Raw genomic sequence first — 19,878 nt, forward strand, 5'->3', positions numbered from 1 at the left:
ATTAATATAACAAAAAGCAAAACTAAACAGCTTTAATTAAAAATGTAGATTTATTTGTGGCTGATGAATTCATTTGGAATTTCTGAATTTTGAATAATTTAAGATGAACTCGTTAAAGCATCCCTAATTAACCCAACATTTTTTTTTAAAATACATTGAATTAAATTAATCTGAACCGCAGTTACATAGATAAAAATATCTAACACTGATTACAACCATATTGGGAGCCGTGGCTCAAAATCAAGGCACAATAATTGTGATAAAGTGCTACAGATTACACAAACACTGAAATAACTTTATATTAAAAACATTAGAACCTACAAACAATAATGAAATCCATCGGTCTAAGGCATAAATTGACTCTCACTGTTATTGACCTGGGTGTGCATTCCTTTATCCTCCAGAATACTACATTGTCTACACTAACTAACAAGGTGAAAAAGACTTACCATTACAGTTTAAAGCAAGAGGGAGTGGCATAAAGCAAGGAAGCCAATTAAACAACAGAACAAGACTCAACAAGAACTTAAGTTCAGTGAACGTGCATAAGACATGGAGGCTAAGTTAAGACACAGAGAACATATAGCCTGTCACCAATGAAAGCAGGAACGGAGAAGCATGCATAGCGGAGAGGAGGAGGAAAGGAGACTGCGCTGCCTGTTAGGCTCCCCCTCCTGGTAGTACAGTGTAAAACAAAAACAAATAATTAATCCAACAGAGTTGGCAAGTACAGACAAATAAAATATTTTCTTACATTTGTTCAAGCTTGATTCTATGCTGAAACTGCATATACTTGGCATCTAGGAAACCAGTACTAGCATGCACACAAGTATTCACAAATGCTTAAACACAGAAAATTAAAAGAACAAGAATGAATGCATACCTTTGTTATCTGAATCGGACGGGGTGGGGCCATCACATAGTGGAGGTGGAAGCGGAGCTCTCCGTTTAGACCTTTTAAGGGAGGACTCAGTGGATGAGATACGACTGAGTTGACCCTGAGCAAAGCACAGTGAGGTCATGTTTGGAATTAAATAATAACAAAGGGCTTAATGTGTACAGCATAATAAATACTTAAAGTGGAACAGTATACATTATACGTTTTATTTTTATACAACCTCATTACACTGTAGTTTCATTTGTTGTTAAATTAAATTCTGTTTGAAATTGTCTACAATTTTGGCAATCAAGTAATGAGTAAAATATAAGATGTTAAAAATTGCAGCTGTTATTACAAGCTCAGTCATCACAATGGGCATTGTGGGTCAAACTGAGTGCATTGCACTGTGGGATACTGTAATTAATTCTGTTTTCTTGTTATATACTATATTTTTGGCAAATAAAGTAGGTCTATATAGTATTCCAAGCACAAAGAAAATCTGAATATTATGAGCAATACACTGTATATACTGCAGAAATCCATACACAAATGTACTATTTTTCTTTAATACTTAGCCAGGTGTTTAGTTACATGAAATAAAGCTGAAATAAAATAAATATTTGATGAAAAACCTGGAATACTAAAATTACTAATATATATATATATACATACACATTTATTTATTTATGCAAAATAAGAATATAAAAAAAAATAATAATTCAAATTACCAAAGCAATCCTACCTGTTTTCCAGAAGAGTCACTCTTTGACAGATCAGAAAAATCTCTGGTGTAAAGTCCATAAGTGACATTCTGGGACACCGTCAAAGGAGGCCGAGGAGCTCGTCTCTTCTTTGGCATGTCGGCAGTGACCCTGGGTAAGGTTAAGTGGCCATTAACACCATTCACCCTGTCCGCACATTGCCTGTTCCGTTCAGGAACACTGCCAGTCACAGCCTGTAGAAGAAGAAGAGAGAAAAATAAATAAATCACTGAATATGTTGAAAGAAGTTAAATATTACGATACAGAAAATGTATATTTTTTCTATATGCAATTTTCAAAAACATGAGACAAGATGAAGAGATGTAAAGGAAAGCTGAGAGATAAACGGATGCAGAGACAGATGGGTGGACCAGCACAAGTGTTTTACAATGTTACAGTTTGGTTATGATATTTCCCCCCATCATTTCCTAAATATGACAAAGGTTGCACAGATTGCAAAACCAAACAGACTGACAGGTGTACAAACTTGCTCCGATGTTTTCTTGTCCTTGAATAATCCAAAGAAATGTTTGTTTCCCTTCTCTCTGTGTTTCTTTTCTTTGACTGAGGATTTCTTTTCTTCATCACCACCTGGACAAGCACAAAAGAGCCTTAGTTCAAAAAATAAAATGAAAAATAAAATAGATAAATAAACTGCAAGACGTATATAATTAATATTACTTCATTCACATATTTAAATATGTAATGCAAACAGATAAAAATCATAAACATGGGGTCTCGTTCACTAACTGTGTATTTTTATGATTTTGTGTGTGAAATCTATGCATGTATCGATTTTGATAAATTATGATTCATTAATAACTTTCATACAAATAACTGTAATAAAAATTTAACAACTACATGTTTTCTCTGCATAAAAAAATAAAAGGTTGTGTAGTAAGCAGAATATGGAGATGGTTTGGGTGTGTTTAATGGAAATGAGAATTGTGGGAATGTGAGAATTGTGGTTACTCATTTGTGATACTCCAAAATAAATTACATAATAATGAAGTTAAAAACAAATTAATGTGCCTGTGCAAACAGAAATTTGCTAATTAATCACAAATTGTGAAATTACTGAATAATTCATGCAATTATTAATTTAATGAGACCCATATTGTGTACTAAACGCACACAGTATGTACTGCACATTGTATGGTGTTTTGAAATTAATGACATACAGTATGCAACATTGCCACAGTGTCACTACAGTGCCTGTACACTGCCCTATTTTTCTTTCTTTTTTTTTTCTAACCTTTAATGTCTTTGGCATACAGCTCCCTGATTCCATAGTCACTGAGTGTTTGGGTTAGATCCAGAGGTTCCTCTGATTGATATGTCCTCAGTAAGATGCTGGTATTAGGGTCGAACTCACACTTCTCACAGACTGTGGGCATCAGCTCAGCCAGCGACACAGTAGGATTGACCCGTACTACTGCCTTATGGGACTTCTTGTAGTTTATCAGAAGACGAACTGTTGCCTGGAAAATTCAATTTTTAGAGTTACATTTTTTTATGACAGGTTCAAGGTGACTTAAGACCCTGTGCCCAACACCTGGGTGACCTACTATGAAAGTATGACAATTCAGACTCAGCAAGATACACTTGTTTTAGGCACCATAAGGATCTAAATCCTAGATTAATTGCTTGATATTTGACAAAACCCACTAAAATTTAAATTTTAAGATGATATGGTAATACAATTATTAAGATACAATATGGATACAATTATTAAGCTTTCAATCAGACTTACCACAGGAACATGAGGTTTCTTCTTGTTATCACATCCTTTAGTTTGCAGGACAACTCTTTCAAATTCAAGCGAGCCAATCATGGAGCTGGGTTTGAAAGTGACGTGGTTTTGATTTGTGGAAATAAGCTTAATGACATGCTCTGATGGAATGAGATGGTGTTGAGCACACAGTGTAACCAGAACATCCATAACTGGTTTACTGCAAGCGCGCACACACAAGGGAATTAAAATATGACCAGAATTGGTGAAAACGTGCAAAATCACCTTTATTGTTTCCCTCTCGCTCACCTTCCATGCACTGTGGATGTGGTCTCCTGTCCTCCTGGGAGTAGTACAGTCAGAGTGATGTCCCTGTCCACGAGATCTTCTTTGGGATCCATAGGTGTGTTCTGTAGCTAGTATGAAAGATAGATGACACTGTAGATTTTAGTTTTCCTATTGATGAAGCTAAACAATAAATAAATTGATGGGTCATTCAATTGGAACACCATACATTTATCCAAGTAGGAATAATATGAGATCCCATCTGGATACAATCACTCATGGATTTGCCTTTCTGGAAGTAGTTCTTTGGAACAGAGACAATTATGGCATCCACTGGTACACACTCATGGAAGAATGCTTTGTGATGAATCACATCTCCAACTTGTGTTTAAATCCTGTCTGTGTCTCAGCAACCGCTGTGCAGGGGAAGTTTCCAGATATGTTCCAATTACTGACTTTTCAGCTGTGGGCTCTGTTAGACATGGATCGGAGCAATTTCCTGTGATGTTTTAGCTTAGTATTAACGTAAACAAACTTTTGTTCATCTTCAACACATCAACTGCCACTAAGCCCCTAATTGTTGAAATGTATATTATCATTTTAGTTTTAATAATATTAATGTGCATATAACTGTGTGCCACATTTGTTTCACAACCTCCAACACAGCAAAGTAAATAATACCTTATAGCTCAAAAGTTTGGTGATCTTTCAATAATCGTTTTTATTTAGCAAGGATGCATAGAACTGAATTGAAATAACACTAAAGTATTTTCCGAAGGACCACGTGACACGAAGACTGAAGTAATGGCTGCTAAAAATTAAACTTTTTCCATCACAAGAATAAACTACATTTTAAAATACATTAAAACAGTTACGTTATATTGTAATACTATTTCACAATTACTGTTTTACTGTATTTTGGATCAAATAAATTTCACAAAAGTTATCGTGTGGATTATGATTATCAAACCATTCAACCCTTTAACAATAAAAGTAAATATATTTTCTTCTACAAACCAATATTTGTTGCCAAACTAGTTTGAAATTTGCAGACCTGTTTTTTTTTAAATCTTTAACTTATTTTATTAATATTATTATGTGTCTAAAACACAATCACACAAATCAAGGTTTTAAAGGTTGATAAGTTCTGATAAGGCACTGTTTTAACCAGTTTGTTGATCGTGTCATTAAAAACCAAAACCAAATCCCGCTGATCATCGGGGCAAAGAAGAGAAATGCACATCAACCCACGCGTATTTCCCATGAGAACGAACGCGACAATCGCCTAATGAAACGCCAAACGCATGTGACCATCCAATGTTCAGTAAGGACTCACAGAAACACACATTTGGTTCTTATATACGGAGACACCCATACATGCTCATTTAAATCTTCGTTTGTGTAATTTTAAGACTTACGATACATTCACAACCTTAAAAGGTTTGTTATATCGTAGCAGGATTCATTTAAGTACTATAAGTAGCTCACCGACGCGCACTAAAGTTTAGGACACAATTACGCAGTGTGTGGCACCTGTACCTTACTTATCTTCAGCGCTCAATAAGGGGGTTCTTCCAACATCTGCCTTTGAAAACAAAAGGAGGGCTTAATGACCAAAGAAACAAGTGGATGCAAAGACCAGCTTTGGTAATCCTCCAATAGTGTTGTCAGAAGTCTACCTTATGGAAATGCCGAGTGCTGTGACATCAACAAATCTGTTTCCTGTGTGTGCACGCGCGTGAGAGAAAGACAGTGATATAACATTCTGGTTTTAGGCTATTAAGTTGACACGAGTTCGATTGTACTTAAAACGCTAATAGAAAAACATTTTGTTGAGGAGCAATATATGACAAAGATATATTTTGTTTGTTAATAAGTTGATTAATTATCAATTTATGTCAATAAATGTATTAAATGTTTGAGGGAAGTTGTGTGAGAGAAAGATGATTTGTGGGCATGAATGAATCAACATACTTGTGTTTACTTGTGCTAATGCACTAGCAATCTTCAAGAACTGGCTGCTGATCACATGACGGATGAGTAATCAGCTTATGGTGGTTGTCTGTTGTTGTGCGAAAGAGTCGGTTGCTGAAGTTGATTCATTTCAACACATTTTGCTTGCTCAATAGGGCCACACAGAAGTGCAGTAATTTATCACTTTCATACAAGAGGAAAACTTATTGGTATTAAGCACTAAAGAGGTTTCTACCCTCCACAGCCCTGAAGAACACGGTCAAGGACATCACAGTAATTATGCAACATCTATGCTATGCTTCAGTCATTTAAAGGAAAGTGGGTTGATTGTATCAAAGGAACCCCCACACACACAAATCAAGATGCAAATATATCCTTGTTTGTGCATGTGTTTACATTTCACATTGATAACATGATCTCATTCTCCTCGTGTTGGGTCACAATGCCATCTCTCAGTGCAATCTGTCTCAGTGTGTTTAACTCACACATCCTCTGACCAGCGGCCAGCTCCACAAAGAAAAAGCTGACCTTGACTCTTTAATTTAATTAATATATATAATACTAATATAATCCATCTGAACTACCAAATTCTGTTTTTTTTTATCTTATTATAACATTATCTTAAAATAAACCGATAGCCACCATAATAATAAAGGTGGACAATATACAATATTTAATTACAGGTAATTTATAATTAAGCTATAGTTGTAAATTTATGACATTATTTCGAAAATGTAATTTTTAAAATTTCATTTTTGTCACAGAATTGACACACACATCCCATTCACTAGTTCACGCTTACATATAATTAGCTGAGGTATGGTATGCGTATTTGGCGTGCTGTCCGGGGAAGGGCTCCGAGCTCGGGAATGGCCCGAACCTAGAGTACCCCCCCTTCCCCGTCTATTTATAAAGTGAACTCAAAGTGAGGAGATGGGGTGGAGGAGGGATGCTGATAAACCGTCAATGGATAGAGGGAAGTCAGCGATATTTATACTATGGGATTGATTACTTGATTATGGTCCACCTGTGTTGATTAGGCTAAGTATCTGACGCGCTCCTCCCGAATCTTATTAATAAAATTTCATTTCACTACTTCACGCTTACATATAATTAGCTGAGGTATGGTATGCGTATTTGGCGTGCTGTCCGGGGAAGGGCTCCGAGCTCGGGAATGGCCTGAACCTAGAGTACCCCCCAAAAAAGCAAATGTACAAGAGGACAGCCGCCAGTTTAAAGAATGTCCCCCCCAAAAAGCATAGAGTACTGGCGGGGGCTGATTAACCCTCCTGATCAGGGCTGTGGAGGGTTTCGTCTCGTTGGCGGGCTGGAAGGGCCTACGTACTCCAGAGGGCGCGACCTGGGCATTGGGAGAGTAGGCCCTACCGGCTGCAGCTAGTGAACTACGTAGTTGTTGGCGCCCGGTCGGTAGGGCTCGAGCCGTTGCTCAACTGGAGCTTGTGGCGTTGGAACGGTGAGCCCTACCGGCCGATGAGGAGGAGCAGCGTGGTTGTGGTGCCCGACCGGGAGGACCCGAGTTGCCTCGACCGGAATAGGTCACGGTGTCGGCGTACGGGCCCTACTGGCTGATAGCCCCTGCTATTCAGTGGGCGAAGGGCCTAAAGCTGACCGAGAGGGCCCATGAAGCCTCCGACAGGAGATTGAGACTCAGAATGACGGACGTATGGGTCCTCTTGGTTTGGCAGATAAAAAGCTTTGGGATGGCCGACAAGGAGGACTCTGGCGACATCCGAAGGGAGATCCCGACTCACGGCATCGGATGGATGAGACTCACTTGTGGCCGGCAAGCATAGGCCCTTCCGGGAGAACTCTCGCCAGACTTCTGAAGGGAGCACACGCATCAGACGGGTAAGACTCGCCGGACGGGGAGAGTGGAAAGGAAAACCCGACTGGGAGGACTCTCGCGGCATCCGATGGGGCATTAAACTCAGAACATCGAACGGTTAAGCCTCGCCAGGTGGGGTTAAAAGATGTGAGGGTAGCTGAGAGTTGTTGGGGTTTTTTTTTTTTTTTTTTTTTTGCAGGATTTGGCGAGAGGACGAGACTCGTAGCGCCGGACGGTTAAGCCTCGCCTATCGTCAAATGGAAAGGGAAGTTGCGTGGCCGAGAGACTGTTACCGACGTCTGAAGGGAGCACACGCATCGAACGGGTAAGCCTCGCCGACCGTAGAATGGAAACGTAAAGCAAGTCTGTCCAGGAGGCTCTCGCCGGCGTCCGAAGGGAGCACGCGCATCGAACGGGTAAGCCTCGCTGACCATAGAAAAGGAAAAGTTAAGGTTGTCTAACCGGGAGGCTCTCGTCGGCGTCCGAAGGGAGCACACGCATCGAACGGGTAAGCCTCTCCGGATGTGTGACAGAAAAGGTAACGATAGGTGGCCAGGAGGCTCTTGCCAGCATCCAACGGGGACTTCCTGTTCCCCGAAAACAACTGGGTGAGCCTCGCAGGCCGTAGGATGGAAAAGGTAAGTTTGTGTGGTCGTTAGGCTGTCGTCGGCGTCTTATGGGAGTTTGCTACTCACGGCAAGAGACGGGTAAGCCTTGACGACCGTAGGAAGGAGGGAGGGTTTATTTGTGTGTTTGGTACCTGCGGCATCGAACGGCTTGCTTGTAGGGTTTTGTAACTTAAACCAGGTGGAATGGTCGTGGTTGGCTGGCCAGGAGGCTCTCGCCAGCGTCCGATGGGAGCACTCTCATCGAACGGGTGAGCCTCGCTGGCCAAGGATGGAAAGGTTGTCCAGCCGGGAGGCTCTTACCTTCGGCCGACAGGAGCTTAGCTCCCGGAATCGAACGGTTAAGCCTCGCTGGCCAAAGGACGGAAAAGGTTGTCCAGCCGGGAGGCTCTTACCTTCGGCCGACAGGAGCTTAGCTCCCGGAATCGAACGGTTAAGCCTCGCTGGCCAAAGGACGGAAAAGGTAAGGTTGTCTAGCCGGGAAGCTCTCACCTACGTCCAATGGGAGCCTTGACTCCATGCATTGGATGGGTAAACCTCTCCGTACGTAAGACAGAATGGCAAAAGGGTAGCCGGGGGCTTTCACCTACGTCCGATGGGATTGTGAGCTCCTGGCAACGAACGGGTAAGCCTTGCTGGCCGCAGAATGGAAAAGGTGAGGTTGTCTGGCCGGGAGGCTTTCGTCGGCATCCGATGGGAGCTCGAGCTCCTGGCATCGAAGAGAGAAACCTTGCCGGCCATAGGATAGAAAAAGGTAAGGTTATCTGGCCGGGAGGCTATGGCCGGCATCCGGTGTTAATCTGGCTTTTTAATCGGGTAAGCTTCGCTGGTGGTCGGATGGAAAGTCCAAGATTGCTTAAGCGGGAAAGCGTCTGACAGGAGTTTAATACTCACGGGCCTGGTTTCACAAATGGGGTTATGCTTAAGCCAGGACTAGGCCTTAGTTAAATTAAGATATTTAAGCAACTTTTACAAAAATGCCTTAGAGAAAAATTTTACAGGTGTGCATCTTGGCACAGAACAATGACACTGACATATTTTAAGATGTGTCAGAGCAAGATATTTTCAGTTGAGACAGCTCAAACATGTATTTTAGTCTGGGACTAGCTTAAGCCTTGTCTGTGAAACCATGGGACGATGTCATACGAGTAAGCTTTGCTGATAGTTGAACGGAGAAGGCAAAGGTTGGCTCAACCGGGAGCACTCTTGCAGCGCCTGACAGGGAGTTTGATACTAAGGAGGATTTGGTTGTCTACGAGGGTAGACGCTGTGAGGCTTACTTGAATAATTGTTTAGCAAATCCAATAAGCTGCTTCCGATAATGAGTCCGAAAAATCTTGGTGCAGTCATTGTATTCGAAATTAAGCGTGCAAAAATAAATTGGATTTCCTGTGCCAGTGTACCCCAAATAGGTGCCATGTATCGGCGATGTGGTCATTGTTGAATTGTCATATTGTCAGCACATGAGATCGATGGTACGTATCGACGATGTAATCTTGCATGGGTGGAGTAAGAGAAAGATTCTTTATACTTGTCTGAGCTTGCTATTTGCCATTTTAACCATGCAGGTGCACGAAAAAGCCTATGGAATCACCAATAATCGAAAAAATATATATTTTTTTTTACTGATAAACTGGCATTAAATATAAAATACTATATTTAAAACTGCTAGTTCATGTAGTCGGCACTACTGTCATCTCGCTTGTCCTGTGTTTTTTATTTTTTATTTTTTTATTTTTTTGCTATAGTAGATTCCATTTAAAGTCCAACGATTTAACCCTAATATGGACGTAAACAAGTGCCTTAAATATAAGGTATTCAAAAACCGGTAAGTTCATATATTTGGAGTGAGTTCGGTTGAAATGATGGTCATGTGCGCTCCGGACCGCATGCCTCATGATGGGACCGACGCGCCGCCCCTGAGACCAGAATGAGATGCATTCTAATGTAACTGTGGCATTAAATTCCGTTAGTGAGAGCTCCTTTAAAATATGGCACGTATCGGATTTACCTGTTAAAGTACGATGGAATACCTTATATCTGCAAACGATGCATGTCTATTTGGGGATGGAGACTTCTTTGCCACCTGCAGGCTCACGTCATCCTTTGAGAGCACGGGCGAGCGTGAAGTGCAGTGCTGAGATGGGATAACGGAGCGGTTTGATAGCCGAATTATGGTAGGCCGCCTAATAATTATAATAAAAAACGTTGATTGGAGAATGGGCCTAATATAGTCTTGGCTATTGTCGATACATGATGCTGTCACCGCAACCTAGGATGCATGGCATACCTATAAGCTGAAATGTTTTTTTTTTTTTTTCGTGTGAACAGACGCTGCTGTGGCAGTGGGGAGATACGGGAAAGGCTCCTGCAGGAGCAGACACTGCTGTGGCAGTGAGGAGGAATAGGAAAGGCTCCTGCGGGAGCAGACACTGCTGCGGCAGTGGGGAGATACGGGAAAGGCTCCTGCGGGAGCAGACACTGCTGCGGCAGTGAGGAGGTACAGGAAAGGCTCCTGCGGGAGCAGACACTACTGCGGCAGTGGGGAGGTATAGGAAAGGCTCCTGCGGGAGCAGACACTGCTGCGGCAGTGATGAAGTATAGGAAAGGCTCCTGCGGGAGCAGACACTGCTGCGGCAGGGAGGAGGTACGTGCAAGGCTACTTGCTTCGGCTGCTGTAGATGTTGGCTGTGGGAAGAGTAAAAAAGGGTTAGTAACATTTGATGGGGCAAGCTAAAAATGAATGGGTAGCCTACTGTGTCACCAGCTCAGCAATTGGTTGCCTGATTTGACAATTCCTCAAGCCTTGTCCATGTTATTAGGTTCCTGTTGGAAAAGCATCTTTCCTCTCGTTTGGCCTCTGGGCTCTTTAGACTGTCTCCTGAGCGGATACGTTTGGAACGCTGTTTTCATGTTGTAGTATGGACTGTGGAAACAGAGGCTTTTGGAAACGATGAAGCATGTTTAGTCTTGTAAGACGTTGTACCGAAAGACATGATTACAGCAGTAACGTTAGCCCCTTACCAGTCACCCCCCATTTTTGGCATTGAGACAGAAATTACATACCCAAAATAAAGATGTTTCTGCTCATGATTCTTTCTGACTAGATCCATGATCAACATTTGTCCACGAGCTAACACTTTCGACGTTTACCGTTCAGGAATAGGAATCGTTTTCCTGGCATAATTACTGAATAACTGTCACTGAAATGATGTTTTATCGAAATATTGGTCAATTGGCTTTCAATTGATGCAGGGTTTATCCAGATCAAGTAAGAGAGTGATGTTTAACGTGCTGTGCAAATGAACGATAATAAACTGGGGCGGTTGGTGATGCTTGCAAGCAAATGGGTTAATGGCAGTTATGTGTTATTCGCTTCCAAGTGGTTTCTAAAGATGTTTACTTGCCAGTTTTTTCGTATTACGGTCCTTAAAGTCCCCGTGAAATGGAAGTTGCAAACGACTTTTCTCCAGTGTTGTGACGTATTTCCGAGAGAAACGGAATAATAAATGAGGAAAGTAGTGGGTGTGGCTTATTTTCCAACTAGCACCTGATTGGATCTAGATAAGTAGGTGTTTAATTCAAAAAATGGAGGCAGATCTAAATGCAAGTTTACAATCGGTTGTTGAGGATTACTCGCCACCTCAATCACCGCAATTTAGTTTTCAGCGGGAAAAGGAGGAAGATGAGAACAGGAACACACGGAGGATCATTTACAAAAATGCACCTCCTTGCCATCTCTCCTTTCACGCGCTGTCAATGCTCGCCACACACAGGCAGCCTGTCTACTGTCAGTGTCAGTTTGAGGGGCGTGGTTACGGATTAAGCAGACACCAAATTCCTCAAGCCTACGTCATCGGTGAAGGTCCTCCAATGCAGAGGGGAGGGGCATTAAAGATTATGAAGGCAAACTTTTTTTTTTTTTTTTTTTTTTGAGTGGATTGGCTCGCATGGATGAATTGTTCAGCACAAAACGATCAATTTAGGCAAACAAAGTAAATATAGTCAATTTTGATTTCATGTGGACTTTAAAAGGCGGCAGTTATTTTACTCACACTTGCTATCCTGCGTTGAAACACTATGGCGGATGCGTTTTAGATGAATTTTGGGTGATCACACCGGTGAATGGTGAAATAGGTCCCTAAATTATTTGGTCCTACCAGAAAACTTGCATAGAAATTAAAATGTAAAATTAAATTAAGCATTTAGCAGAGACTCTTTTATCCAGAGACTTACGAGCCTTTTTTTTTTTTTTTTTTTTTTCTTCTTCCTTCATGGAACTTAAGTCTGTATCATTTCCGTGAGGTTTAAACGTGCGCGGTAAGGCGAATGTAATGCCATTGCTTCGTGGTTAAAAGTGGCATCATCATCCGACGGAACGTTTGTATCTGTAGTCCAAATCTATGCGCAATCCACACTCCAGATCAGCAGGTGGCGGTAATGCACCTTTACGCTGGTTTGCCAAAACCGCAGAAGAAGACGGAACTGCGTCATGACGTCGTTTAACAAACTTTAGCCGCAAACCTGCTTTTAGATGCAACACTTGGATGCTAACTGCCGTAAAAATCCAATGAAGAAAAAGAAGAACCTGTTTTTAGCGTCTTTGCCTGAAAATGTATTGGTTAATGTTGCGCGGTCTGCACCGCTAGAGAAAGCGGCCTCAAACTGCCACTTGGCCGGAACGCCGGGGTGAAAGGCTGGGCCGCGGTGAGAACTGGGGTTCGACCCGGGCTGGTTGGGTTCTTTCTGCTGCAATCCAGCGCTCGGGGAGAGCTCGGTCTCGGGCGGCACGATCGTTGTGTCGAGCAAGGCGAGCTCGGAGCTTGCACGGTCTATTGGGCACGACGTGTGGCTTGGCGATGAGAGCAGCTGTCACGATGACACTTAATGCACACAACGGCCGTGTTTGGCTGGGTAGAAATGATCTCGGGTCCGGCAAAAGCAGCAGGTCTTATAAATCTCCTGTGTAGCTCTCTTCGTTGGTACGAGAATTGGGTCTGTGGTAAGGTGACAGACGAAGCGAACCAGCATGCTGATAAACCGTCAATGGATAGAGGGAAGTCAGCGATATTTATACTATGGGATTGATTACTTGATTATGGTCCACCTGTGTTGATTAGGCTAAGTATCTGACGCGCTCCTCCCGAATCTTATTAATAAAATTTCATTTTTCAAAAAGTATACAGGGCCAAAAGTGCACACATCACGGAAGATACATCCTCACACCAATTTTACTTTAGTTTTAAAGGGGTCATATGATGTGATTTAAATTTTTTCTTTCTCTTTGGAGTGTTACAAGGTCTCGGTGCATAAAGAAGATCTGCAAAGTTGCAAAGACTCAGGTCTCAAACACAAAGAGATCTTCTTTATAAAAGTTAAGACTGCCATGCCCCGCTAAAACGGCTTATTTAAACACGCCCCCACATGTCTACATCACTATGTGAAAATATTTGCGTAAAGCCACCTTCATGCTCATGCAAAGAAAGAAGGCGTGGTTTCAGCAAATGCAGTTAGTGTTGAAGCAGCCATGTCAGGGAGATGCTGTGTGTTTCTAGGCAAAAGCAAAAGCACTTTATTTGGACTTCCGAAAGTAGATGCATTTATGAATCTTTAATATTACTTACAACAGAACAGCAACACATTTTATGGAAGACCGTTTCGTGAACCTTGTAGAGGAGGTAATTTTGACTTTGCTACCACAATCTGGTGCTTCTGAATCAGCTACTGTAAGTATGTTTGTTATTAATTTAAGTATTTGCTATTGAATGTTCAAATGCGAGTTTTGCTGGTCGTGTGTGTGTGTGTGTGTGTGTGTGTGTGTTTGTGTGTGTGTGTGTGTGTGTGTGTGTGTGTGCGCGCATGTGTGTGTGTGTGTGAGAGAGAGAGAGAAAGAGAGAGAGAGAGAGAGAGAGAGAGAGAGCCAGGGTCACACACTGTAGTCAGCTGTTTTAACCGTCTGTGGCTTGTGTAGCCTACTGCAAAAGAGCTTCATTACTGTGTCTGTCACACCACTCTGTTCCTCTTTCAGACTTGAACTGATGGTAAAACTAAGGACATTATTAACTGTCTTTACATTTATTTTGAACGATGAAGTTTGCGATTATGCAAAGGGGCGTTACATTTCCGACTAGTGCTTGTGGTGTTCGGCCAATCACAATGCACTGGGTCAGTTGGCCAATCAGCATAAACTGGGCTTGTCAGAAAGAGGTGTTGTGTTTGAATTACCATATTATCATACTACTCTTACTATTTCTGCAGTATCCAGTATGTAGGCTGTGCACAGTGTGCAAATTTTCTGTATGCATCAAATACCCAGATTACCTACTACTGTATATTTACCAGAATCTGCTAAATATAACTCAAGTACACTGAAATCAGTACAGAAGCTGTGTTCAGAATGTCATACTACCACACAACTCCTATTATGTGCTATTACTGTGCTGAGTTAATGTTTTGTCATGTGACAACACTTTAGTATGGTGCTCGTGAGGGGACATGGTCAGTTCACTTAGTTTTGTTGTGGCCACGACATAACTTGCGTGAACGTGATAATATGTTGTGAAATGTCATATTATTTCGTGGCCACTAGATCATTTTGTTGAGGTAATGACATCCTTATGTCGTGGTCTCGAGATGTTATGTTGAGGGAACAACATATTTTTCTCGTGGCCACCACTTCTTATGTTGAGGGCATCTGGTTGACATCTGGTTCTCGTGGCCACGAGTTTTGTTTTAAAGGAACCGACTAGGGCTGCAACTAACGATTATTTTGATAATCGATTAATCTGTCGATTATTTTTATGATTAATCGGTTTATGCACTTATATTTTAGTTTTTTCCAATTTTTCCCCCCCAAGTAAATTATTAATAAAGGGTCTTTATCATTCAGCATAGATTTTTAAGAGATTTCAACCATTTTGCATTGTCATATCCTCATCAAAAATATACCTGGAGTTGTTTTATTATGTGTTAGTAATCCTTTTGTTGAACTCTTCTGCAATCAAAACACTGACCCATACTCTAGCAAATTTCACAAGGATATTTCAAATGTTTTCACCATGGCAGTCCTTAGAGCTCCTAAAGTAGTTTAACATCCCGAACAAAGCTTATTAAGAAATCTTTCAGAACATATTTTCACGAACAATAAGGATAAAACAGAATAAGATTGCAGTGCATTGTATTTTATTATTAACTGGGAAACAGCTTTATAGCTTATGCTGTGAAATTGTAAACAATCCTTCGAATAAAGTGACAATGGCATGAAACCTGAATGGAACTCAATATTTAAAGTAAAATTCATCAGAAGGTTGTCCAGAAAAAAAAAAATCGGACACACACAAAAAACCTGCTGTGTGAAAAAGAGCAGTGAATACTTAGAAAAAAAGTGCATTTCAAATATCTTTAAACATTTACCTCTCTCATTCAGTCATAATTAGGCTGCACGACTAAATTATGAACTGGTAAACGACAAACTGATCACAGAACATGTTTGTAAAGCTTTAAATGTTAACTGTTAAAAAGCAATGTTATCAGCTTTTACGACTAAACATATGCAAACAACATTGTACTGGAGAATCTGCTCAAATAAAAGTCTTAGGTGCCGTTCACATATCGCGCCTAAAAACGCGTGGAAAACGCTAGGCGCACCGCTTTCTCCTTCTTTCCAAAGCGCTCGGGCAGAAGCGCCCCTGAGGCGTCTGCCTTTGCTAAGCAACCATGACGTGCTCTCTCCTTGAAGACGCGGAAATTTCAGCAAAGAATAAATGGATTTGCAGCTCTAAAAATCGCTTGCAGTTGCTCTGCTACTAAATTTATTTCAAAATGGAAATCTATATACAGCTATGATCAGCTGTTCCTTCATCTTGGCTGATTTTTAAACGTTGTTACGGGAAAGGATGAAGCTGATTAGTTCTTGTCACATGACCCGCGGTGCGCTTGCCGCATTCTGAAAAGTTGAAATGTTTTTAACTCGATGCGGTGCGGACGCGCCTGGAAAAACGGACGCGTCGCAAACGCGTCGCTTACATTATGAGTGTGCATACTGCGCGCCTACATTGGAAATAACGAACATGAGCACGCAAAGGACGTGATATGTGAACGGCCCCTTAAACAGTTCAGTAGTGCAGAGTTTACAGGTCAATCTTCTTTTTTGAAGGCTCAAAGTAAAGTACTCCCACATCCCGCTGAATGCTGCAGAGACCATAGACATGTATAGAAAGGCTAGATCGCTTACCGGCGCTGAGAGCCAATGGGACCCGACGACGTCACACGACGGCCATCTTAGGACAGGACCGCTTGTCCAGTTATAACATTAAAGTCTATTGTGCATGTAGTGCTGAAATAACTATATTTTGCTCAATTTTCAACCGATTTTCAAACGGCTTGGTGTGTCATAAACTTCAGGGATGCGGCTATTTAACTGCATACTTGTGAAAAATTATAGCCACGGAGTTTATTAAGAAAATAGTATATTAAGTAGACTAGACAGGTAAAGTACTAGGTATACCCATACACACACACAGTAATGATGTCAATATTTATAAGGTACATGAAACATGAAATAGTGCAATTTAGTTTATTACTAATATTTACATTATTAAATACATGTGTAAATTTATGTATAATATAAATCTGTCTCAAGTTGCCATTCTGTAAAATAAAGAGAAAAGAGATGGGTCTTTGTTTTTTGTTTTTTTACTTAGGTCCAAAGGCACACAATTAGAAAAAACTTACAAAAAAAAATATACAAAATATACAAAAAAAAAACAAAACATTAAGACACAATTGGACACAAAACTCTTTCCATCAATACAATATAATCAATACAGCTCCCTCCCTATCCTCCTCTCATTTTCCACAAGCGTAATCAGAAGTTCTGTAAACAAAAAACCAACAAAGTAATCCAAATGTAAAGATGTTTTTAAGAAACCAAACCACTTGGAAATCATGTGTAACTCAAAGCTATGTTGAAACGAAAGACTAACCCTGCCTCTCCCACCAATTTACAATTGCTTGGTGACTCACTTACGACCTCTTCACTGCTAGCCAGCAAATAAATACAACCACATCCACAAAATGACATTTAGACAAAAGATTAGGTTGTCAAGAAACGTTGTTGGTCTCAGGAAACCTGTTAATAATTGAAAATGTCGACTGTGGTATCACTTTAGAGTAGAGGGCAGCCATGAAACACACAGCTACGCTGCAATGTTAAGCGTTTCTCAAAACGTGAAGCTACAATTTAAACATCGGCATCAGCACAAATCATAGCCACGTTAATAAGGTTTGTAATAAACCAAACCGTTTGTAAATCCGTCAAGAATTCAGCAAGTTACGAGCATTTTAGTTGGCGTATGTCACTCACCTTCCGTCCACAGCAGCAGGGAGCAGCAGCGCAGTCTCCTGACCTAAGATGGCCGCCAAGTGAGGACACAGCTGACTCCGCCTTGAGCCATCTAGCCTAGAGACGCTGTTTCGGGAAGCACGTGACATAAAACGAGGCCAGCTATTGGCTATTCGCTGCTTCTCCTGCTGTACTGGCTGAGTACAACCTCCGGTGGCTCATTACTGCCACACTTTGGTCACCGCAGATTTGAAATATGCACGAAATGAGCCGCTTACGGCAAATAAGTTATTTAGCAACGAATCGATGACTAAATTAGTTGACAACTATTTTAATAATCGATTTTAATCGATTACATCGATTTGTTGTTTCAGCTCTAGAACCGACCTTTACATGTGTTTTGTACGGTGCCTGTGAGAGGACATGGTCAGTTCACTTAGTTTTGTCGTGGCCACGAAATAATAATCCACGGGAACATCATATTATGTCGTGGCCACGAGATGCCATGTTGAGGGAACGACATCCATTTCTCATGACCACAAGTTTATAGGGCTGGGAATCGATTCCAAAAAGGTGTTGGGAATTGAGAGTCGATTCCAAAGTTTTGAATCGATTAAATCAAGAGGAATCGACTCCTCATTCAGAGTCTTTTTCAGTTCAACAAAGCTTATCTATGGGAGTCTCATAAAACGGAAGGCTACATCCTACAAAGGCTGCACAGATTTAAATTCACGAAAATAAACAGAAAGAAAACGAGTCGGTACTGATCATTTGAATTTTAGGATGTAGCCTTCTGTTTCAGAAGCACAATTCACCAAAAGCCATAATTACAAGAGTTGTGAGATAAAATATTATTTTCAATTTTATATTTAAAAATAAAAACGATTCAGAGGTTATTTTACAGTGGAACTGGCTTGTCCACAATTTTGAGTGCTGCATGACAGAATAGATCATGACATCCTTGAGGGTCTTGATCTTATTACCATCTAAAATACTAACGTTTCTATCAGCCAATTATAATTATCAAAGAGCACATCACGATAGATCAGTGGCTAAGAGCGCATCTGATTGCAAGATATACCATGAACTCTATCAGCTATTAATGTTCTGGTTAGTTTGTTTCAGTGTACAGTTTGTTAAAATTGTGAAAAGTATACAGTCAAAGTAAACTTCATCATTCAGCTGAACTGTGCACATTTATTTTAGACACTTCATGTCTTATTTAATCCATGTGATAAATACATGTCCCTGCTGAGCTGGGCTACAGTATGACTAATATCACAGGCAAAGCTGACAAAATTAAAATTTTCGTATCATAATTTTTTTTTATATATTTTTTTTTTTTACAAACAAAGGTTCATATTATAGGAAGGATACATTCTACGACCGATCCTGCAGTCATTATGGTGAGATTAGGCTCTTTCAATCTAAAAAAACAAGAACTGGAAAAGAATCGAAAACAGCAGTGAGGACCAGGAATTGAAATTGGAATCAATTCCAAAAATTGTGGAATCGAACAGCCCTACGAGTTTAATGCGTAAACAAATCTGCGTGACCATAGCAACCCAGGATTATCAGAGACCTATTTATTATAATATTTTATTTTGAATTAAGAAAATATTATATTATTTATTATAGAAAATGTTTTATTATTAAATTATTATAGTTATTAACCATATGCCTTGGCTAACAGACTTTTTGTGGTGCTTGATGGGGCTATAGCCCCATCAGTAACTTGCTTAGCCCCTTGTTTCATTTGTAAATGAAAACACAACAGGCTCATTTATCATTTATCTGACAATTATGCCAGTAAAGTTTTGATGTGATGTGATGGTAAATGAGGGTGTTGTGTTTTCATTTACAAATTAATCTATTTATTCATTCATTATTATAACAATTACCCATTCAATTTATTGTTTACTCATGATAAACTTCATTTGAATGCTGACTATCACAGTAATAAAGTCCTGTAGCCAAGGCATATGGTTATTATAATAATTTAATAATGAAATATTTTCTATAATAAATTTTACAATAATTTCGTAATTCAAATGAAAATATGAATGAATACGTCTCTGATAATCACGGTTTCCTATGGTCACGCAGTTTTGTTCATGCATTAAACTCGTGGCCACAAGAAAAACATGTAGTTCCCTGAACATAACATCTCGAAGCCACGACATAAGGATGTCGTTACATCGACAAAATGATCTCGTGGCCACGACATAATATGATGTTCCCACGAGTTAATATCTTGTGGCCACCACAAAACTAAGTGAACCATGTTCTCTCACGGGCACCTTACTTTAGTAAGCTACTCTGAAACATTTGTGGCTTATTGTATACTGTTTCACACACTATTCTTTAAAAAAAAGTAGGCAGTATACACTGTGTACTGTAGTAAGCAGTAATCAAGTAGGCCTATGCCATT

At 40.4% G+C, this 19,878-nt stretch overlaps 1 protein-coding gene across 7 annotated transcripts; it reads right to left on the reverse strand.

Moving 5' to 3' along the window:
• LOC132151362 (cordon-bleu protein-like 1) lies at positions 1-5,358 on the reverse strand. 7 transcript variants are annotated; one of them, XM_059559469.1, is made up of 9 exons: positions 5,198-5,358; positions 3,888-4,130; positions 3,683-3,789; positions 3,395-3,593; positions 3,017-3,122; positions 2,117-2,232; positions 1,623-1,835; positions 884-998; positions 1-674 (listed from the first exon to the last, which is right to left on the reverse strand). In XM_059559469.1, exons 2-9 carry the CDS (start codon positions 3,936-3,938, stop codon positions 661-663), a joined length of 921 nt encoding a protein of 306 aa, XP_059415452.1. In that variant the 5' UTR covers positions 3,939-4,130; positions 5,198-5,358; the 3' UTR covers positions 1-660. The 7 variants fall into 7 exon arrangements, with proteins under 7 accessions (XP_059415452.1, XP_059415447.1, XP_059415451.1 ...); XM_059559464.1 differs by having other exon boundaries at positions 8-674; positions 2,897-3,122; positions 3,683-3,783; XM_059559463.1 differs by having other exon boundaries at positions 11-674; positions 2,897-3,122; positions 3,888-4,109; positions 5,198-5,357.
• Positions 5,359-19,878: the final 14,520 nt, after the last annotated feature.

The sequence above is a fragment of the Carassius carassius genome, chromosome 10 (genome assembly GCF_963082965.1).
Source record: "Carassius carassius chromosome 10, fCarCar2.1, whole genome shotgun sequence".
NCBI lineage: Eukaryota > Metazoa > Chordata > Actinopteri > Cypriniformes > Cyprinidae > Carassius > Carassius carassius.

Coding starts and splice junctions, on each gene's coding strand:
- LOC132151362 (XM_059559463.1), bottom strand. CDS start 3,938: ATGAGTGATTGTATCCAGATGGGATCTCATATTATTCCTACTTGGATA. Junction 3,790..3,887: donor TTATTCCTACTTGGATAAAT/GTATGGTGTTCC, acceptor CTTTCATACTAG/CTACAGAACACACCTATGGA. Junction 1,836..2,116: donor CGGAGCAAGTTTGTACACCT/GTCAGTCTGTTT, acceptor CTTCTTCTACAG/GCTGTGACTGGCAGTGTTCC.